Below are 23,788 nucleotides of genomic sequence, written 5' to 3'. Positions count from 1 at the left end.
ATATGTCATCATTGTACGTACTGCTGATAGGAATAGGGTCGAGGAGCAGGTAGAGACTGTTTGTCTGCTTGCGGCCATCAAAGTAGAACTCGGTGGGTGGTGCGTTTTGCATCCTGATCGTTTCCGAAACAAGCTCAAGAAGCCGAGAGATGTCCCCTGCCTTGGCTTCCTCGGTTTCTGTGGGCCCAGTTGTGCCGAGGTTATATGAGTGGAGCTCCATCATCTCTTTTGAGCCCCGCCTTGTAAGAGGCTGTAAGTGAGGGACGCTGCGATAGGCATTTGGTGCCCGGACTCGAGGTAGAGATGGAAAAGCTTCAGATACGGTACTGACAAGATTCCGAACTGCCTGTAATGGAAGATTCAAGGAGGGAATGATTAACTAGTCCGAGATAGAACTCTTAAAATCTGCCTACTATTAAGCAAAAATAATGAAGGAGGTAGCACAAGTTATCTTACTATAATTCACCAAATGTCCGTCCGTCCGTTCGAAGGTACCGCAAAAACGGCTCAACCGATCGCAACGATATTTTGGGTGGGTATTCCTGGGACCCCTGGGAGTAAAATAGGCTATCTTGTTTTTCCAAGTTTTCCAATTTTACAGTTTTTCCAAACACGATGGAATAATATTTACCAATATGAACAGTGATGTGGCTTTTGTTGAAATTCTACAAATACTGTTTATTCTACGTACCAGAAGAGAGTAGATCGACTCCTGACAAACTCTTCCGATATAAACGTGCGGCTCCGAAGTAACACGGCAGCGTGTGCGAAGCGACTGAGAAACAGGTGTCGCGGCCGCTTCCGTGTTACAGATTCGGCGTGCACTCTTCACAGATAAACGTGCGACTGAGAAAGACGTGCAGCGGCCGCTTCCGTTTTTCAGAATTCAATCTTTTTTCAAAATGGGCGCCATGTACTGTTTAGATTTTGATGATTTGCGTGTGACATGATTCAACGGATGTTTATATGAATCGTTTTTTTAAAAAAGCCTTCAATTTCTGATATTTTTACCTTTTCATTTGGGCTTCCCAATTGAAGCCCCGCCCATAGGATGGGGTCCGTTGCTAGTTGCAATAAATCATGAATGATGAACAATCAACAACTGTAAAAATGAAGAGTACCAATGTGTGCGAATAATATAGCAAAGACAATACAAATTTTTTAAAGTGGGAGAAATTCCAGAAAAGTTTTCACATGGAGCTAAATGGAGTGTGGCTGCCCACTCTGGGCTGGTGCTCCTGTTTTCCACCTTACCTCTCTTAAGGTGGCCAAAAACAAGGCAGACCGCATTATTGGTTTATCATGACAGGAAGCAGATTCCCAAGGACTGTCACTCTCCCACTGGTGACAGTTTTATAGGTGCTCTATTTCATAGAAGCTTACATCTGGCCTTGCTCCTCCTGATCTCTCCTACCCATACTCTCCCTAAGCAACCCCAGGTAACATGCATTCCCATAAAATTCCTCATCTGGTCACCCTCCCAAGGTCCAGATAGGTTGCCACTTGCATTCATTCATCCTATTATTCTTGCGATTGGAGAATCATCATCATCAGCCTCTGGAAGAAACTCCCACACTCTCTTCAATCCCACTCCTCCTTCCAGGTCTTTAAAACAGCTGTTCACCACCATCTCGTATCTTCCCCCATCCAAAACCTTGATCTTTTCTACCCCTGTTAATCCACCACAAATCCACCTCCTTCAAATTCCGTTTTCTTTTCTGAAAATTATTGTCATGTCTATCTTGTTTATCCCGTGTATCCCACCCCAGCCCTCTCCCTTCCACAGATCTCCTGATGTCCCTGTTCTCTACTGTTGTTGTGCTTCCCTCTCTCTCCCCATCTTGTCTCCCGCTCCCTTCATTATATGTTTCATGCATGTTTCTGTTTATGTTTTTACGTGTTTTATGTGTTAGCTCTTACATGAGCCTCGACTTTGTATACAGGAAAAAAAAAACGAATCCTGCTTTCTTCCTCATACATGTCCATCCCGTCTCATATCCTTTGGTACTTCGTGAATCTGCTGTCCTTTCTTGTTCAGCTTATTCATGGGCCTAAAGGCCCAAGACCATTGTTTAATAATTAGCAAAAAACATTGTTAAAAACGGTTCTCTACCTATACTGATAAGAAAGGTATCATGTGATTTCACTCGTTACCCGAAACAGTTATCTACCTATACTGGTAAGGTATCAATCAATCAATCAATCAATCAATTCGGTTTTATTAGAATAAAAGAAAAAAAAGAAAAAAGAAAAAATGTACATGACTGTAGTCCAAGGACTAATAATGTCAAGTTTACAATATAAATAATTTCACATAGTAACAGCCTGGTGTTGGCTTAGCGGTTAGGGTGCCGGCTTGGGATCCTAGGATCCTGGGTTCGAATCCCGGTCGATCGCTGAATTAACACCAGGGGGGTTGACTCAGCCTGTCATCCTTCCGAGGTCGGCAAATTGAGTATCAGCTTGCTGGGATGAATGATCCCGGTGTGTACCCCAGTTTAGAATAGGTACACCGTATCCCTGCGCATCGTAAGAGGCGACTAAGGGTTCGCGCCAGGAAGGGCATCCGGCCATAAAAACATTGCCTCAAAAAGGGGAACCATGATTGTCATGGGGCCCGCAAGGCTAACCCCTGCTCTAGCGGGGAAAATGGCCTTAAAACGATCATTCATATTCATTCAGTAACAAATACATTATACAGACAGAAAAAGAAATCAACAAGTCAGGAGACGACGATGGTTCATGAACGAGCGGTATTCAATGACAAAGGACGGACTACAACCGAAACAGGCCCGGACAGGCCAGGCCCGGAAATGTTAAAAACCAAGCATACTGACCTTGAAATGAGATAGAAAATAATGTATAATCAGTTATGAGGTTAGTTAGCTGCACAATATCGAAAATTCGGTGAAAAATGAAATGAAAATAAATTAAAAAAATGAAAAAAAATAAAATAAATCGAGCTCCATGGGGCTAGACACATGACATTGGCCTAATCCAAATATCGAAACCCTTGTCAGATTCTACCAAACCCCTCGGAGAAGAGGTGGCTTGAACTCGATTACCCCGTAAAAAGACATCTTTTTCGGGCGTGGCTCCGCCCACAATGGGCACAATACGCCCACTTTAGGCAGGACACAACTAGATCATGATATCAACCTCCCACCCAAGTTTCATCAAGATCGGATGATATCATCGGGTAGTTATGCTGCGGACAGACACACACACACACACACACACACACACACACACACACACACACACACACACACACACACACACACACACACACACACACACACACACACACACACACACACACACACACACACATGACGAATATAGTGGTCACTTGATAACTCGTGAACCAACTATCTATTTGCATTGGTGAATCAATCAAAACAGAAGAAATTCATTTGAAAGGTTGAAATGCTTCGGTCCATATATGAATGTCAATAATTACATTCAAAATATCTAAATATTTGTATTAAATAGCCTACACTGACTTAAAAATGATATAATATATAACATTACAAAAATTAAATATTCAATCAATTAATCAAAGTATTTCAAAGTATGCATCTTATTTCAGTTATGCAGGAAAAATGTATTTACTTTGGTATCATGTGATATCACTCAAATGACATTCCCACATCCGACCTGAAAATTTTCCTTAATATTTGCAGTTATTTCAATATCGAATATTTCAATATATATAAACACCAGAAATCTATCGACTGGACATACGTCACATCGATATTAAAAAATACGACGGTAATAAGTGCGAGCAAAAATACGTTCCTTAAAACTATAATATATACTCCATGTATAAAAGTTATTTTGGGAAAGAAAAATTAGAGTGGGATAGAATATCAAGAAGCATCGATTATTTGGTCAACCAGACGGGTAGTGAATTAATTCACCTGTAACGTTGATTGTGGAGTGGGAGCACCACGCCAGGGTAAACGGCGAAGCCGCCAGCCTATGTTGCTGCCCTGCCTGGAGCTGGCAGTCGTCGGACGATATCCTGGCACCAAACGATTTGGCTTTGGTCGGGCAAGTCGGAAAATTTGCACTATGAGCAAGTTGATGGGAAACATGATGATTGAACTCTCGATGCCAATCATGATTTCTGTCCAGGTGAACTCGAACTCACCTAGAATGGACAAATGAGCTTGAAATAACATCACATTTGCACGGAAAATAATTCTCTTCTTTCTTTTATCCTCTCTCATCTCAGGATATTTGTTCAACTCAAACACAGCTCCCTTTTTATTTTATTATTTATTTATTTATTCTTTTTTTTTTTTTTTCTTTTTTTTACAATTTTTCAACATACGAATCTTTTTCAGTCTTTCCTCAATTTATTTTTCCTAAAACTAGGCAGTTAATCCACTCCTGTTGCAAGATATATCTGCACATTGTCTTTGTAACCCCAGTCCTATGTTAACGGCAATTGTTCACGCTCGTGTTTCATTTTAAAGGTCTGTGCCTTGGCATAAAAGTCAATGGCTTGGCATTAACAAAATTGTTATTTTACTACATAGTCAATTCACATCAATTCTAACCTTTTCATGCATGGGACCTGGAAACATTTCATTTTCCTACCTCTGTGTTTGTCCATGTAGATTGTAGATGATGATCAACCCATGTATGCTCTGAAACCACGCGGAGAACCGAAACTATGCAAATGTGTGGATAATTGCAATAATTTAAATAAAATCCCATGTAGAAAATAAAGAAAGAGGAAAAAAAGACTAAAATCGGTAAGCAAAGAAAATTATTTAATTAGCATTTGAACATAAAACTGATTACTGAAGGACTTGCCAAAATGCACAATAGGTAAGTCTTCTTCTCAATTTGTCCTCATTAAGTAAATTGTAAATAGGTGAAAATATGATTTTACCAGGCAGGATGGCCTAGACCCTAGGCCTAGAGGTATGTCCACGATCGCCCTTGAGCTGTCTAACCTGGGTTTGAATCTCGACCCAACTATAAACTGCCCTCCTGGTGTTTCACAGGCAGGGTGAGTCATCAATATGTGTGCCGTCTCTCGGATGGACTGGACGTTAAACTCGATGTCCCATCGGCATTGGTCGCCATTAGTTGGTGGATGTTAAAGATCCTACAGTGTCCTTTGCGAAGGGTAGGCGAGTTATCAAATCCAAATTCCTGCCATTACTACCTCTGGGAAGGCAACAAAAAACACCTGTGTAATCTTTTTTGTGAGGCTGTCCCTTTGCCAACACTGAATCTTCCTTCGGGTGGAGCACCAGAGTTCCTTTTAGTTTTAGTCTCAAATGAGACGTAATGCAAGATTCATAAATCAAGTCAATTAATCTGTGACCTGTCACCAAAATGTTTTAGAAAGTCCCAATTCACTGCAATCTTTACCAGACTATGTGGGGTAATTGATAGAGTGTCTGGTACGAGTCTGGGAGGTCAGCGGTTTGAATCAAAACCCGACCAAGTCATACCAAAGAAATAAAATAGCCCCAAGTGGGCTGATGGTCTTCTCTTGAGGTTGTAGTTCAGACCTCTGCTGACTATTGGGGACCCCCTGGGAACACCCCACCCCCACCCCCGGTAGCTTCCCTGATCCCCTGGGACCCCCACTGACCCTAAGTCAAAAAATCTAAGCAATCATATGGACCAGCGAGTAGAAGGGCTGTGTCGGGGTTTCAGAGCAATTGATTGGTAAACAATGGACGAGTATGGATCCGAACTTTCAGGGGGTAACCCCTCCCCTCCCCCTCTGTGAGCCCCAATGATCCAAAATCGAAGCCCGAGCAATTGTGCGGTCTACTTTCTTGTATTCAGGTTTCAAGTTTCAGAACAATCAGACAGGTGATAAGGGAGGAGCAGCAAAAATAGCAAAAAGTTAATGGACGGACAGACATACAGACATCACAACCCATTTTATAAGTTCATCTCTTCGGGATTTAGATAGAGATGACCTCAAAATGCTATGTGCTTGATGCTCAGCATTTAAAAAGGATGGCCAAATAGAGCATGGCCAAATGAGCAATATGATTCAAAATGCTACCAAAAAAATAATAGAGCATGGCCAAACAACCATAGGTTGGCAACCATTGCGTAGGCTTAATGGGTCTAATGGTCTCCTCCTTCATTGAAGTTCCTAGTAAAGGAACTCGTATTATTAGCCCCTGTCGGACTTAGTCCGAAACGGCGGCTTATGGATTTGGTCTCGTCCGTCTCCATGTGTCCGTGTGTCCTCAACCATATCTCGGAGATGTATGGACCAATTTTGGATATACTTGGCACAAAAACAATACATGACTGTATACATACAGTATGCACATCATTTTGTTTTGCGATGCGATCAAAGATGGCCGATTAGCGGCCATTTTAGTTGTAAAAAAACAACAACCCGATATGGAACACGTCCTCAATTTCTCGGACATGCATTGGCCATCTATGATACGTGATATTTTCAAAGTCTAAAAAGGGCAAAACTCTGTGAAAGATTGGCAAAACGCCCTGAAACTCAAACTTGTTCTAACTTATCATGCTAAAGCCATGCACCAATTTTCATTTGATTATGTTAGATAGTATGGGGAAAAGTCTGGAAAACCACAGGTGGAGCAGACGGACATACGGACAGATAGATGGAGAGCAAACTTGATAGTCCCCTCGAGTGAAACCAGTAGGGGACTAATAAGGGATAATTAAAACGTGTATAGTGTTTGAACTCACCCAAGTCCAGGTGTTGTTCGACTGCGTCCTTGGGCACTCCCCAAAACATGATGCTCGTCAGCATTGTACAAAGGAGGAGGGACAGGCAGCATGACACACGCTGCACACGTGTGAAGTTACTTCGTGGAGGGCGGCTCAATACAGAGAACCAAAGATGCCCGTCACGAAGATCACGGGTTGTCTTCTGGTAGAATAGGTTCCTGGTGAATAGAGATCCTCGGTTATCATGAAGTGAGTGTGGATATTTTGGCAACAATAGATCACATTGACTGTCACACTTGATGGATAATTTGTGTTATCAATGCAATATGCTGGAAATTAAGGGAGTCAATATATCGATCCAGGGAAAAGGGAAATGCTATGTCCCGATATTTCTCCTTGTTAAACAAAGTTAAATGTGACCTCCAAGTTAGATGGAAGATGGATTTGAGAATGAAACATAAACTCGTACCTAAACTGTGTGAGCTCTGCAGGTGATGAAATAGGGAAATTTCTGTCAAGCAGACCCTCCCCAACATCCACAGCCAACCAGGAGTCGCAAAGAACCTGGGAGCGATGTTCCATCTCCAAGTCGTGCACAGTCACACGCGCGATATACCTGTGGGTAAGTACAGCATAAGAAGGTTAAATTGCATGCGCACTTGCGTGTATATGACATGTGTTGGCTTTCATGATTTCAAACTGTACTTGTTGTTTTCTCTAGCTTGCTGTAAACATCACGTCACTCTTTTTATCCCAATTTAACCTGTGCAAGGCATGAGACCACCAGGTTATTACCTCTACCAGCGAAGGTGGATGGAGGTTATGTTTTCACCCCGATCTGTCTGTGTCTGTTTGTCTGTGAACAGGATATCTCAAAACGTTGTGGGAAGATTCGGACGAAATTTGGTGGAGAGGTTGGGAATGTGATACAGATGATATGATTCAATTTTGGTGAAGATCCAGATCTAGATCGAGAATTTTAAAAGTGATTCTTCACCATTGAGTGATCGGGTCAAAAACGATACATAGCACAATATGTCAAAAAGTTGTGAACGACATGACAAACTAGGTCGATGAATTGGATATGTGACAAAATAAGCCGATTCGATTTTGGTTCTGGTCAGGATCCAGATCTGGCCTATGGACAGACAGGGATGGAAACATAACCTCCGTCCATCTTCAACGGCGGAGGTAATATAGTAGCATTTAACCTCCCCTCCCCGTGTTTATACCTACCAACACTGCCCCCACCACCCCCCAACCCCAGTACAAAAGTATGCATTGCAACTTGGTCTTCATGATATAATAGGACACCTCCATTGCACTTTCTACTATTATTCAGCTTTGGCCTAAAAAAGTATTGATTTCCATATTGATGCGGAAATATTGGGGCATGCACACACAGAATACAAACACGCACTTATGGAAAATGAACACAGAGCATGCAGATAAAATAAATAAATGATGCAAATTGGCATCCGAGTGGTTTTCAGGTGGATTATTCCATCAGTCAGTATGAAGTCCTTTGGAAAGGATTTTAAGTTGGGTTGTCTGGTCTTATACCATTCGCTGGTGTTTGGTAAATATCCCACAGTATCTTTTAAAATGTACCAGCACCCAAGACAATTTCCACATTCTTACCCCTCATCCTTCAGATAGACAGGAAGCAGCCTCTTCCCTCTCTTCACGCCTTGACAAAATCACAAGCTCATCAAATACATGGAATATGTCTTTCAATCCTGACAAATCTCACATTCTCACTATCTCGCTCTGAAAGGACCGTATGGCAAAAACATCCATCTACTTTCTTAATCCTTTCAAAGAAGTTCAGTCACTCAAACTCCTGGGTCTCACTCTCAGCCATGATCCTTCTTGGGCAAACATTCAAAGTTGGCCTCCAAAGCCAGTCTGGGCATCCTGCATCGTAGAAAGTACAGTACTTACTTGGCACAAGTGAACTCCTATCTACCTAAAAGGCCTACATCCGCAGCTGGGTTGGGTACTGCTCTCCCCTCTGAGCTGGTTCCCCTGACTCACATCTAACCAGGGTAACCAAGGCCTTCAAGGTTATTGATTGGAAACTCCCATGATAAAGCCGATGCTATGGGCCAATCACTTCATACTGACACTCTCTCGTGAACATGTGACATCGCAGACAGGTTGGTGGTCTCTCTGTCTTCTTCCACCTCCTTTCTGCTCTGCACCCTTTGCCCTCACCGTACTTTGTTCCCCCCAGGTTTCTGTATGGCTCACACAGTCCACCAGCAACCCAGCAGCAATCCCAAAATCCAGCTCACCTCCACTCATTTGTACCTCTTCTTTCCCATCCTGTGGAACCAACTTCCACATTCTCTTCAATGTCATTCTTCCCTCCAGGTCTTCAAGCTGTTCACCCCTATCTTAGATCATCGTCCATTTCAGAACCATGATTTTTCTGCCCCTGTTAAACCACCACCACCACCATGCCTACCACCCCCAAATTTCCAAATTTTCCTTCTTGAGAGTTTGCGACTGCATCCATGTTGCCTCGCCACTACATTCTCCACTACCCCTCATTCTTAGCCGCATCCCTTGGCCACGAGCCTGACTTTGTATACAACAAAACTCCAGGGGAACCACAACAGCTGCGCAGCTATCCTCAAAGAAGCGATGTTCAGCAGGCTTGAATTCAGCAGGCTGAATTGCCAAACAAACCCTACTTTGAAATACGCATTCACGAGAGAGATATAAACCTACATTCTGAGTACGTTTCTATGACGTTTCTCTAAAAGCAGAACTATTCCAGGAGTCAAACTCAAACCTCCAACTGCATTCAGCCCTTATTTACAATAATAAATTGTGGATGTGCACTTCAGCACATCTTAGCCGATGAATATTACATGATTTCAGCTATGTATTTGGCAAAAGCAGGTGTTGTCTAAATATCAATAATCTTCATGTTCATTCTTTGTCAATTTTCACTTTTAATGTTTAATTAAATGACAGATTTTTGTGCATCTTCCATCGTTTCCAAAGTACCAACTTTGTCAAGGACGAAAGAACATTTATCCTGATGTTGGAAAGGATTATACTCATCTCACCATTTCACACTTTGTCCTGTCCACTTTTTTCAGGCTCGCAGTTGGTGACGCTGATCATTACCCCGCAAAAACAAAGCGAAAACCGGGCATAAGCAATAGGTTCGCTTCTGTCTGTCCGTCCATCCGTCTGTCCACACAACATCAGTTTATGATCGAGGAACAACTTGATTTAAATTTAATGTCATATTTTAAACACGAATCGGAACACGAATCAGAAAACCAATGTGCAGTTTAGCAGGACTTTGGCTCTGAATTTGTCCCAATCACACATATGCAGAGAGGAGTGAGTGAGATGATTCTTTCACTCTATGATAATATTTTTACTCTGTCTGCGTGCCTGGCAGTCATAGAAAATTAAAAAAATTATTCCAAACAAGAAACTTACTGTTTTAAAGGACGTCATAAAGGACACAAACAACAGGTACAAATAACTAATGCAAAGTGTTAAGTAAGGTGGTGTAATAGACGCTGTCTCAACGGAATTCATTAACAACGGAGTAAACATCTGGAATTAATTTATTTATACGACGTTTACAATCTTTGTTTTATATAAATTGAATTATACACTTGAACACTGCAGAACACAAATTGCCTTCTTATCAAGTCCAATAATCTCCAGTTTTACCTGGACTTGTTAAATAAGGTGGTGTACAAGACTGCTTCAACGGCACTACATTTCCGGATTTTCTTTTTTTATGTGATCTTTAAAATCATTATTTTATTTCAATTGATTTTTTAACTTGAACACTGCATTGGGTAAGGTGTTCTATGAACTCTCTAGTTAGGTTTCCTCTGCATGTAATGTCTAGGAATACCTATTGTTTCTGCGGTAGAATTTTTATTCTTCTTCTTGCGAAAACTTTAAAATTAATGATCTCAGCTCAGCTCAGTTCTCAGCTCAGTTCTCTCAGTTTAAAATTAATGTTTTTCATGTCTGAAAACTTTAAAACTAACTTTCTCAGCAACTGTTGGTCCGATTGACACAAAATTTTCACCGAGTGATTGGCTAAAGATGTAGAATTTTTTACTGCTAATTATTATATCAGAGGTCACGTGGTATGGGCGTCATCTTGTAAAAAAAACCTTCAAATTTGCCCCTCTATAATCTCAGAAACGGCTCAATGGAAAAAACTTCAATCATGGCTCATTCTAAATAACTCTGCAATGGGACCAAAAAATATGTTTATTTAGTATATTAAAAGTGCTAACATTACAAAATTAGAATTCAACAAATAGAACCCTTGATGGCACGAATATGATATTTTTTGTGCATGACATAAGTGAAAAAAAAAATCAGAATCCAAAAACTTTTGACGTCATACGTCACATGGTTCAGCCACCATATTGTTTTTCGTGAAAAACACTAAAACTCCTTTTTCTCCGCAATGGCTGAACAGATCGAAGCCAAACTTTGCAAGCATTATCGCATACCCATGATGAACAAAACGTTCAGCTATCATGATGTCATAGGTCATGGGGTTCCGGAGTTATGACGTTTTTAAGCATATAATTTAAAACCTACCTCCTCCCTCATTTTTGATCATATCGAGTGGAAACTTCACACATATGTTTCACATGTCTGAGTGCTAAACGGTCCTTTTGGAATTTGTGATAGGTCACATGGTTTGGCAACGATAAAGATTTCAACGGTCATCTTAAAAACCTTGTATCTATTGAACCACTTCATTGATCGACGTGAGTCTTCAAATTAATGTAGAAGGCATCAAGTGGAATAAGTGTGTAAAATTTCATCATGATTGGTTGTTCGGTTTGGCAGCCATAAATATATAATTGAAGTGAAGTGAAATATTTTTTTAAACATTTATCTTGAACTGCTTGATTGATCAACGTGAAACTTTTAACAAATGTAGATGTCATCAAGTGGAACAAGTGTTTAAAATTTCAACTTGATTGGTTGTATGGTCTGGAAGGTAGCAGTTGTTATTTTGTGAAGAAGAAGAAACTCTACTTATATCTTCTCCAGCCATGTGACTTTTCAGTGTAGCTTTAATTATGATGAAAGTGGGATTGTATGAAAGAAACGTTGTATCAAACCGGGTTGTATCAAAGTGGGGTTGTAGCAAAGCATGTCCAATGAAAGCGTGTCCAATGAAAGTGGAGTTGTGTGAAAGCGGGGTTGTATGAAAGCGGGGTTGTATCAAACCAGGCTTGTATGAAAGCGGGGTTGTATCAAAGGGTGTCCAATGAAAGCATGTCCAATTAAAGCGGGGTTGTATGAAAGCAGGGTTGTATCAAAGCAGGTTTGTATGAAAGCGTATCCAATGAAAGCGGGGTTGTATGAAAGCAGGGTTGTATCAAAGCAGGTTTGTATGAAAGCGTGTCCAATGAAAGCGGGGTTGTATGAAAGCGGGGTTGTATCAATGCGGGGTTGTATCAAAGCATGTCCAATGAAAGCGGGGTTGTATGAAAGCGGGGTTGTATGAAAGCGGGGTTGTATGAAAGCGGGGTTGTATGAAAGCGGGGTTGTATGAAAGTGGGGATGTATGAAAGCAGGGTTTTAACAAAAGCCGGGTTGTATCAAAGCCGGGTTGTATCAAAGCAGAGTTGTGTCAAAGCAGGGTTGTATCAAAGCGGGGTTGTATCAAAGCGGGGTTATATCAAAGCGTGTCCAATGAAAGTGGGGTTGTATCAATGCGGGGCTGTATCAAAGAAGGGTCAAATCAAAGCGTGTCCAATGAAAGCGGGGTTGTATGAAAGCGGGGTTGTATGAAAGTGGGGTTGTATCAAAGCCGGGTTGTATGAAAGTGGGGTTATATCACAGCGGGGTTGTATAAAAGGGGGGTTATATCAAAGCAAGTCCAATGAAAGTAGGGTTGTATCAAAGCGGGGTTGTATCAAAGCGAGGTTATATCAAAGCGTGTCCAATGAAAGCGGGGTTGTATCAAAGCAGGATTGTATCAAAGCGGGATTGTATCAAAGCGGGATTGTATCAAAGCGTGTCCAATTAAAGTATCCAAGCGGGGCTGTATCTAAGCGGCGTTGTGTCCAAGCGCGGTTGTATCCAAGCGCGGTTGTATCCAAGCGGGTTTGTATCCAAGCGGGGTTGTATCAAAGCTGGGATGTATCAAAGCGGGTTTGTATGAAAGCGGGGTTGTATCTAAGCAGGATTGCATCACAGCGGGATTGTATCAAAGCGTGTCCAATGAAAGTGGGGTTGTATCCGAGCGGGGCTGTATCCTATCGGCGTTGTATCAAAGCCTGGTTGTAGCAAAGCGGGGTTGTATCAAAGCCTGGTTGTAGCAAAGCCTGGTTGTATCAAAGCGGGGTTGTATCAAAGCGGGGTTGAACCAAAGCCTGGTTGTTGTATCAAAGCCCGGTTGTATCAAAGCGGGGTTGAACCAAAGCCTGGTTGTATCAAAGCTGGGTTGTATCAAAGCTGGGTTGTATCAAAGCTGGGTTGTATCAAAGCTGGGTTGTATCAAAGTTGGGTTGGATGAAAGCGGGGTTGTATCAAAGCTGGAAGGGAGAGGAAACCGGTCATCACTGCCAGCAGTTGTAAAGTGGCATTTCTAGTTCACAATGTTTTTACTTTAAAAGAAAGACTGCTTTCACACATGAATAATCATTATACAAAACTCTGATCAAGGTACCATGAGGGATGTTGGCCACTGTTGTCGTGCCAGAGGCGAACACTCAAGATCTCACCCAGTGAGACACTAGTGGTCAACAGGAAAGTGTCGGAACCACCTCGTTCAAAAAGTGGTTTTTTCTGGTCGGCAAGGTGATGGGGTTCACTCTGGCCATCCGATCCATACAGTGTTATTGTCACCTGTAAAACAACAATACAGCTAAAATTAGATTAAGTTTTTCTGTGGATGTTTATTACTTGCAAAATAAAAGATTTTTCAAGTATATTGGTTGGTCTTGTGCGTTATTCTGTCTGTCTGTCTGTCTGTCTGCCTTTCAATCGCCTACAGGTCAAAATTTTAATCCCATCTTCACGAATCTTCACCAGATGGTAGAGTCGGTCATAAGGAAGAAGCATATTGATTTTGAGGTCAAAGGCAAATTTCTAAAGTTGTCATTTTTCATCAGATTGACTTGAAAGTTGAACAGCATTTGCATATTGAGTCACTAAATTTGGAAACCAACTATTTTTGAGGTAAAACGGTCAAAGGTCAACTCAAGGTTAAACTTCTAAAATCATCAACTTTCGTCTGAAAAATCATCAATTTTCATCCGATTAACTCGTAGATTAAACAGCAATTACATAGTGCATCACTGAATTGGGAAATCAACTATTTTTGAGGTCAAAAGGTCAATGTTCAACTCAGGGCCAAAATCCAAATATCAATTTTCATCTGAAAAATAATCAATTTTCATCCGATTGACCTGAGCTTTGATTAGGATCGTCAATTTAAATCTTCATGAAATGGACAATTTGATGTATCCATGGCAACATTTTTGGGTGGGGTGGATTTTGCTCTACATGACGTCTTTATTATTTATTTATCTTTCTTCACAAGATCGACGCCCGTAGAGTGTTCATCGAGCGAGTTCACTGTGAATGGTGCGATTACAAGATGGGTGAGCAAAATAGGTGTGGAGAAGGTGTTGTCTACCCCTTATATAAACCAAGTCTCTTTAACACAATAAAATTCATGGTTACCATGACAAACCACCACCATGTTGAGAGGATGTTCATAGATTAGTTTTGACACAAATTGCAAGATGACATTCAATGTCAGGACATATCACAGTACTGACCCAGTAGTTCAAAGCAATTATGAAGTAACACGATGAAGCTGCTTTTAGCTTGAACAATTGTTTTATTTATCCATAGATTCTTATGAAATGCTGAATATTAACCATAATTTAGGAAGAGGCAATGAAATAATCTTGCCGCTTTGTCACGACGAGACAATTCTGCGCGCAAAAGTTTCAAAAGGCAAGTGCAATGCGACTGCACAAATGATCACAAGTCTTTGAGCGTAGATAGCTTGAAAAGGAATACATAAGCAAAAAGCAAAACTGTGGAAACAATAGTGAACAAAAATGAAAATATGGGTGTCCTTAATGTATTTGCAAGGATCAGTTGCTAATGATGCACGCATTACAAAGGAAAATTACCAAAGGCAACTGAATTACCACAGCGAAGCGACCTTGTAGGCAGCCCAGGCACTTAAGCAGTGGGTAGAGCCCAGAGTTCTGAAAGCTCACCATCTGTAACAAGCACTGCACAAGGACTTTATAAAACCTTCCAAGAACCATCTGTCAAACTAGGAAATAGACTTCACGGGAGCTTAACGAGCCACCCTGCAGTCATCATTGCGATCGTGGTGACAGCCGAGCGGCTTGCTGCATCTGCTTCTCCGTCGATCCCTGGGAAAAACAAAGTTTTTCCGAGCTCCACCAAGGCCCCAGAGATCCATCAATCATGGCAAACCATCTCATCTTCATACGCTGTGAATCAGCAGGTGTATTTGAGTCTTTGCTTCCTCAAATCGGGCTCGCAATGTCATTCCTACATGGAATCATGGAAAAGTTTTTGGCGTCTTCATCAATGGTCATTCAATCGAATTGGAATTCTTTAGTTTCGAAACAGCTTTTTAAAATGCTGCCTATTTCTCTAATAGTTAAGATGAATACAAACTCAGGGAGATTGAGCATATTGTTATTCCTCTCTCATGATGCCAGCTTTTTCTCTCAAATTCACAGCAGTCCCCTGTGGTTTGTAAAGAAGCCAGAAAACATGATCCAACTCTCAGTTGGACCAAAGATGATATTTTTTGCAGGACGAATAAACAAGACACCGTTACAGAGCGGAACACAAAGAAAGCAGAACTGCTCTTATCTTGTGCAGAAGAAGTGTTTTTGATTGTCCCAAAAACCTGAGGCTAAGGGGCATAACTGTAATTTGTGGGAAAACATAACAACAGGCACACCCTGGCCCTTGTGACGCGTAAACAGGAACAAGCATACAAGTTATGGGATGTCACTGGAACACTTCCATGGCAAATTGAATATGAAACTGGTTGCAACACTCAACCGTGTTGATGACAAATACAATGAAATAGAAGGAGCCTTTGGCACAAGAGGATGTTATTTGACCCACCGTACCTTTGCCATATCACTCAGCCTGTCATCCTTCCAAGGTCGGCAAATTGAGTACCAGTTTACTGGTAATTCCCTGTGTAACGCAAGAGGCGACTAACAGGGTTGGCGACAGGAAGGGCATCCGGCTGTAAAACGTTGCTTTAAAAAGGGGACCACGGTGCTCAAAAAAGCCAACTCCTGCTCTGCAGGGAAAAATGGCCTCTAAAGGTGGATCTATACCTTTGCCATATCCTCACCACAGTGCCGCCACCTGCTAATGGTAGTAATAGGTATACAGCCATACTCATCAACCCAGCTCTGACTGGATGATGCAGAGGTAGTTCACTCACCACTCAGTTGAGTAGTCTGGGTTCGATTATCGATGTGACTATAAACTTTTTTTTTTTTTTTTTTTTTTTTTTTTTTTTTTTTTTTTTTTTTTTTTTTTTTTTTTTTTTTTTTTTTTTTTTTTTTTTTTTTTTGTTTTGTATACAAGATCGAGGCTCGTGAAAGAGCGAACATTAATCACACAGAAAGACAAACCGACACATAAAACATATAACAGAGGGAGCGGTAGACAAGATGGGGAGAGAGGGGGAAGGACACAAACACAACATTTGAGAGCAGGGACCGAGAGACATGGAGACATCGAGAGATCTGAGAGAGGGCGAGGGCTTTGGGGGGGGGGGGGCGTGGGAAGGGGGCGGTGGGAGAGGTATAAAACATATGGACACTGCCAGGACTTCCAGGAAAGAAGTTGGAATTTCAAACAAGGTGGATCTGGGGTGCATTAGCGGGGGTAGAAAAGATCAAGGTTTTGGATGGGGGAAGATAAGAGATGGTGGTGAACAGCTGTTTTAAAGACCTGGAGGGAGGAGTGGGATTGAAGGGAGTGAGGGAGTTTGTTCCAGAGGCGGGAGAAAAGAGGAATGAAAGAGTGAAGGTGAGCAGAGAGCCGAGATTTCGGCAGTTTAACCATCAGAGGGTTGCTGGCAGATCTTGTGCGACCTGTAGGAATATTTGGGGGACAGAGCACAGAGAGAGCTGGGGGTGCAAGGCCGGAGAGGAGTCGGTAGAAGACAGAAAGACCACCTACCTGCCTGCGGTGAGTGAGTGAAAGGCCCTCAGAGATGGCTTCATCGCGGGAGATTCCAATAATTCTGAAAGCTTTGGTTTCAACAGCGTGAAGCCGAGCTAGGTGTGAGGCAGGAGCACCGGCCCATAGGGGAGAACAGTATTCCATTGAGCTGCGGATGAAAGCCTTGTATGTGGTGAGGAGCTCAGGTGTGCCGAGGAAGGACTTCGCACGACGGAGGATGCCCAGTCGGCGACTGGCTTTGGAGGCCAGCTTGGAAATGTGGTTTTCCCAAGAAAGATCATGGCAGATAGTGAGACCCAAAATCTTGAGCGACAGAGCTTCTTGGAGAGGATTGTTGAGAAAGTAGATGGGAGGGTTGTCCAGTCGATCTTTTCGGAGAGACATAGTAAGAGTGTGAGATTTGTCAGGATTGAAAGACATGTTCCACTTGTTTGACCAGTCTGTGATTTTGTCCAGGTCTTCAGAGAGTGAGGAGGCAGCAGACTGCCGATCTGAGGGAAGAGGAATGGAGCGGCAGAGAGTGGAGTCATCAGCAAAGAGATAGAGAGGATTTTCGAGAGAGTCAGAGAGATCATTGATGAAGACCAGAAAAAGCACGGGGCCCAGAACACTGCCTTGGGGAACTCCAGCCTGAACAGGAAGAGGAGATGAGAGAAACCCATTCAGGGCCACACGTTGACGACGACTAGAGAGGAAGTCCGCCAGCCATGCGTGGAGATTTCCATGGATACCAAAGGAGGAGAGTTTGGTGAGCAGAGCGGGGTGCCAGACCGTGTCGAAGGCACGTGATATGTCGAGGGAGACAGCTCTAATTTCCTGTTTGGCATTGAGGACCTCCATCCATTGTTGCGACAGCAGAAGCAGCATGTCCAGAGTAGAGTGACCTGGTCTGAAACCAAATTGATGATCAGAGATCAAGCCATTGGAGAAGAGGAAAGATTTCATATCCGAAGCAATGATGGATTCCATGACTTTGCTGATAATTGGGAGAAGGCTGATTGGTCTGTAGTTGCTAGGATCTGTTTTTGCACCTTTTTTGTGCAAAGCGGTGATGTTGGCTGATTTCCAAGCAGATGGCAGTTGACCTTGAGCAAAAGAGAGGGTGAAGAGAACAGAGAGAGGGTGAGATAGAGCAGCAGAGCAGGATTTTAGGACCCGTGGGCTGATGCCGTCGGGTCCAGTTGCAGAATCAGAGTCGAGGGTTGACAGAAACTTTTCCACCTTGTCAGGAGGAAAGGACACGGAGTCCAGGAGCAGCAGGGTACGACTGGGTATGGTGGGTACAGAGAGGGATGGGTTTGGGACACAAGATTTAGAGGCAAACACAGAGTTGAGGCATTCAGCTTTTTCACGTGCGGAGTCAGCTGTGTAGCCGTTTGAGGTAAGGGAGGGGATGGAGGGGGAACAAACACCAGAAACGGATTTGACCAGACGCCACCAGGATTTGGAAGAGGGAGACAGATAAGAGAGTTCGGCCTTGAGAATGGAGAGATATTGTTTCCTGGCTCTCCTGAGGGTGGACACACACTTGTTTCGGGCTTTGTGAAAGGAAATGAGATTTCCTTCCGTTGGATTTGCTTTCCAGGAGACGAAGGCAAGTTGTTTCTGGGCAACAGCCTCACCACAAGATTCCGTGTACCATGGACGGGAGGAAGGGTATGACAACTGAAGACGAGATGGGATAAATCTGTGCATGAGAGAGAGCAATTTACTTTGGAAGAATTCCCAGGATGAGTTGATGTCAGAGGTGGTAGAGATGGGAGACCAGTCCAGATGATTGATGGCTGCTTGAAGACCGTGCCAGTTGGCCTGAGTGAAATGCCAGACTCGTCGACGCTGAGCAGGCTCCCTGAGGATGGTCAGAGAGATGTCCACTTTAACAAGGACATGATCAGATGATCCGATCGGAGCAGAAGAAGAGCAGCAGACATTTTCAGGGAAGTTAGTCATAACCAAGTCCAGAAGAGAAGATGTTCCGTTGACTGAGATCCGGGTCGGGAAATTGACAGATTGTGTCAGTCCCAGTGAGTCGCAGAAGTCCTTTGCTGAGGAGCCATGGCTGGTGAGAGAGGTACCCACACCCAGCCAACTGGCATGATGACAGTTGAAATCACCACATATGAGGAAGAGAGAGTTGGGATGAGTAGATAGAAGTTGGTCCATATCATCAGACAGCGAGATGTAGATGGAGTCATCACTGTTTGGTGGACGGTACAACACACATATGAACAAGAGGTGGGAGCGAAGGGGAAGCCGTAGCCAGAGGTATTCCTGGGGGTGAGGTGGAGAGAGTGCAGTGCAGGGCGAGTGAGGAAGAGAGTTTTTGATAAAGATAGCAACCCCGCCTCCAGGACGAGGCTCAGGTCTATCATACCGGAGGAGGGAGTAGCCCGGGAGAGATACTATGGAATCAGAGACATCATAAAGGAGGAAAGTTTCTGTTAAGCAGATCACGTCTGGTTTGACAGAAGCAACCTGTATGGAGAGATCAGTTAAGTTTGAACGAAGGCCCCGGATGTTTGAGGTCCATACCGTTAATGAAGAGGAAGGGGGAGCATCAGATACAGAACAGGGGGGAGGAGGGGTAGGGTAAGATGTGGAAGAGGTGGAAGAGGTAGGGAGAGCTGTTGAAGGTGTGTCAGAGATTTCAGAATAGCTCGGAGAAAGGGAAGGATGGGGCGGACAAAAGGTTTGATGGTGATTGGGTGAGCCACAATGAGGTGTTATTTGAGGAGGGGGAAGAGCGAGGCAGAAGGTTGGGGGAGATGGAGGTGAGAGTTTGAAGGGGGAAGAAGCGGGGAGGACGCTTTGAGGAGGGGGAGTGAGAGGGGGGAAATTGAGAAGCAATGAGGGTGGGGAGATTTGAAGGGGAGGGGTGAGGGGGGAGTTTGGGAGGGAAGGGACAAGGGGAGGGATTTGAAAGGGATGGGATATGGGGGAGATTTGGAGGGGAGGGGTGAGGCAGGAGTCTAGGAGGGGAGGGGCGAGGGGGCATCTTGGCGGGGAGGGGTGAGGGGGTAGTTTAGGAGGGAGGGGGCAAGGGGGGAGATTTGAAAGGGATGGGTGATGGGGAAGATTTGGAGGGGAGGGGTGATGGGGAAGATTTGGAGGGGAGGGGTTATGGGGAAGATTTGGAGGGGAGGGGTGAGATTGGATTTTTGAAAGTGTACGATTTATGGGAAACAAACATTTATTGCAAAATGAGTTTCTTGTGACCTTCGAGTTAAAAATACGTTTAAGGACGCTGGATGGAGGATGGAGTGCAGGAGAGTTTAGGGAATGTAGAAAAAAGGCACTATAGGAGATGGATATTTTTTTTGGGATGAATTGATTTGGTGAGCAAGTCGAAAGCAGCTTTTTAAAGAAGAAGAAGAAAAAGGTGTTATAAAATATGACGGAATACATAACTTGAGGGGAAAGTGTAAACATTGAAGGTTAATGAGTGAAAACTATCTGGGGAAATGGGGGAGAAACACGTGGTCGAAGAACGAACGAACGAATAAGAATGAATAAACGAATGAGAACAGAGAAGGAAATGTTGTTGTGTTTTTTTTTTTTTTTTTTTTTTTTTTTTTTTGAGTTGAGATTTACACAAGGAAGTAGGCTATGGGTGAAAAGACTGGGAATACAGAGAACGAAAGTTATTAGATCACAAACGACGGACCGCTGAGAGAAAAACAAAGCCTCAAGGTTGTACAGTGCACACTGTACAAGGCCTCAAGACACGACACGGCAAACAGACGATCAATTTATGAAAGATAAACACCGAGAAACAACCAAAGTTGCACACAATAACTTCACACACCGAAAGATAAATACAGTTTCGACAAAATACAATTGTGAACAGACTTAACTTCGAAAAACGTGGAGACCGTGTGGAGCTTCGAAAATCCCTGCCGCCGTCTCCAAGATCTCGCGAGATCTTTTATTGGTGCTTTGCAGGCAGGGCGTTGCATCACAAAGTGTACTGTCCTGTCTGCTGGCATTAGTTGGTGGGCGTTAAAGATCTCACAGTGTCTTTTGTGAAGAGTAGACTACTTATCGTCAGCAACCTGAACAAACGCCAAATTCCTGTCCTAACCAGCTCCAGTTGAATGTCTGGCCTGGTCAGCCGGTTTGTAAATGACTTGGGCCAATCTACATCCTGCTGCTGATCCCAAAAGGAGGTGGGACAAATTGGGGGCGTTAAATATGTAGTAGGTAGTCTGAAAAGCCTACAAGTAGGGAATTTATCTGCTATGTTTCCTCCCCTCCGCTCTCTCCTCTTTTCCTGTTCAGTCATTTCCTTGCTTATTGTGTCCAATTGTTGCCCCTCTGTCAGTTGTTTTTTATACAGACTCTGGGCCCGTGGAGGAGCTTGGACATATAATGGATCAGGATGCAACAGAGCAAAATGAACAGCAGAAGGAGAGGAGGAAATACGCAACAGCAAGGCTGAGGAACAAGATAGACAGATACTTTGAAGATAAGGAAGGTGAGGAAGAAGGAGGACAAGGGGAGAACTCAGGGGTGCACAAGATGGACACAGAAGCAATCTTTCAGGGAGTAAAACAGCAATTTTGGAAAGAGGTGGGCTTGGGAGAGTTAATGGAGGTAGAAAAGATCATGGTTTTGGATGAGGGGTGATCTGAGATGGTAGTGAACAGCTGTCTTGAAACTTGAAAACCAAAAGGGAAGAATGAGACTGGAGAGAACATGGAAGTTGATTCCACAGGTGAGAGGAAAGAGGAACAAATAAGTTAAGGTGAGGAATGATTCTGGATCTCCCTGCAGAAACCTTGAAGGGAGACAGAGCATTTATAGGACAGAGGGTGCAAGACCATAAAGGAGGTGGTAAAGACACAAAGACCACTGATCTGTCTGTGATGGGAAAGTTATATAACCCAGAGACACATGGACTCAGCTTCATCATAGGAAAGTCCAATTATCTTGACGGCCTTGATTTCCAGGGTGTCAAGCTGAGAAAGGTGTAAGGCAGGGGTGCCAGCCTAAAAAGGTGAGCGCAGTGATCCATCAAGTGAAGGAGGCCTTGTAGGTCGATAAGAGTTCAGACATGCCAAGGAAGGACTTTGCACGATGGAGGATGCTGAGTCACTGACTGGCTTTGGAGGACAAACTTGGAAGTGTAGTTTGACCAAGAAATATCATCCTGATAGTGAGGACCAACAGTTTGAGTAACTGAGATTCTTGAAGAGGATTTCCCAGATGGTCATTTCGGAGAGAAACAGTGAGAATGTCAGATTTTTCAGGAGTCAAAGACATATTCCAAGTGTTTGACCAGCTCATGATTCTATGAAGGTCTGCTTAGGGAAGAGGCTGCTGCTTGCCTATGTGAAGGATGAGGGATTTCACAGCAGAGGGTGGAGTCATCAGCACAGAGACAAAGAGGATTTTCCAGAGAGTCAGAGCAATCGTTGATGAAGATTAGGAATAGGATGGGTGGAGAACGTTGCCTTGGGGGATTCCAGCCTTGGCAAGAAGAGGAGATGAAAGGATTCTGTTCACAGCCTCATGTTGGCTATGAGAGTAGAGGAAGTGTGTAAGCCATGTGTGGAGTTGGCCTTGGATACCATAGGTAAAGAGTTTCGTTTAGAGAGCAAGGCAGGATGCCAGACTGTATTGAATATGTCCAGAGAGACGCCCCTGATTTCATGTCTGACATTGAGGGCCTCCATCAATTATTTGGAGAGCAGAAACAGCACGTCCAAGGTAGAGTGACCTGGTCTGAATCCGAACTGATGGCCAGAGATCAGCCTGTGGACATGAGGAAGGATGTCATGTCGACTGCGATGATGGATTCCATGACATTGCTGATGCTTGGAAGTCTGCTGATAGGTCTGCAGTTATGCGGGTCAGATTATGTACCTTGTTTATGTAATGCAGTGATATGTTGCCTGACTTCCAATATAAATGTATTGCTTTTCTACATTCTGTCGCCTTGTTCTCATGAGCCTCGATCTTGTTCAGAGAAAACAAAGTTGACAAAAATAACGACCATCTGATAAACATAAATGAAAGAACATGGATATTTTAGACCCCAGATAAACCGTGACAACTATGTGACAAGATAAACCACCTTCTGATACAAACCTGTAGATGTTATAAACAATAATGGGGGGGGGGGGGGGACTTTGGACACACAAGGGATCTGTAAAAGATTGCATAGTAAAAGTTAGTGGTGCATACATATTCCTAAAGCATATTGTGAGGGAATAAATGATTAACGGGGATCCATGGCGGCTTTTGGGCGGCATTCAGTCAATATGCTTATGGGTAATTTAAATTGCTTTCATTTTCACTCCAGCGTACTTTGCGAAATACAGTATAACGCTTTGATAAATGCTTGCTACATCCCCTGAAACACATTATCCTACATTGTATTGATATTCATGCAATCTATGAATACCAAATAAATAAATAAATAAATATATATGTATGTATAAAAATGTATATACAGTATATATATATATATATATATATATATATATATATATATATATATATACATATTAGGTTGGAGAACCAGATTACAGATACCATTATTAGTAACTCCCAACCGCAACCAGGTCGACTCCATATGATGACTGGATACCAGAGATAACGTTACCGCGTGGCAGGCGGTGCTTATCGCTCCCAGCAAGGTGCAGCAGCAGCTGTATGGGACACCTTGCTGGCGGTTCTCCACTGATGATATGAAGGTCGCATAGTGACTGATATATATATATATATATACATATATATATATATATATATATATATATATACATATATATATATATATATATATATATATATATATATATATATATATATATATATATATATATATATATATAATAGCAGGGAATAACCG

General features: G+C 42.9%; 1 protein-coding gene across 1 annotated transcript in view; it reads right to left on the bottom strand.

The window, feature by feature from the left end:
• PKD1L3 (polycystin 1 like 3, transient receptor potential channel interacting) overlaps positions 1 to 23,788 on the bottom strand; it is a 171,089-nt gene that overhangs the window by 54,720 nt on the left and 92,581 nt on the right. Inside the window, exons 23-27 of the mRNA XM_078785103.1 lie at positions 13,391 to 13,569; positions 7,169 to 7,315; positions 6,718 to 6,917; positions 3,924 to 4,156; positions 22 to 346 (exon numbers count right to left, since the gene is read on the bottom strand). Of these exons, the coding sequence (XP_078641229.1) occupies positions 22 to 346; positions 3,924 to 4,156; positions 6,718 to 6,917; positions 7,169 to 7,315; positions 13,391 to 13,569 (1,084 nt within the window). The remainder of the gene's footprint in view (positions 1 to 21; positions 347 to 3,923; positions 4,157 to 6,717; positions 6,918 to 7,168; positions 7,316 to 13,390; positions 13,570 to 23,788) is intronic.

The sequence above is a fragment of the Myxine glutinosa genome, chromosome 9 (assembly GCF_964187855.1).
Source record: "Myxine glutinosa chromosome 9, kmMyxGlut1.1, whole genome shotgun sequence".
Taxonomy (NCBI): domain Eukaryota; kingdom Metazoa; phylum Chordata; class Myxini; order Myxiniformes; family Myxinidae; genus Myxine; species Myxine glutinosa.
The sequence above is the reverse complement of the archived record's forward strand: the minus strand, read 5'-3'. Positions and strand labels throughout refer to the sequence as shown.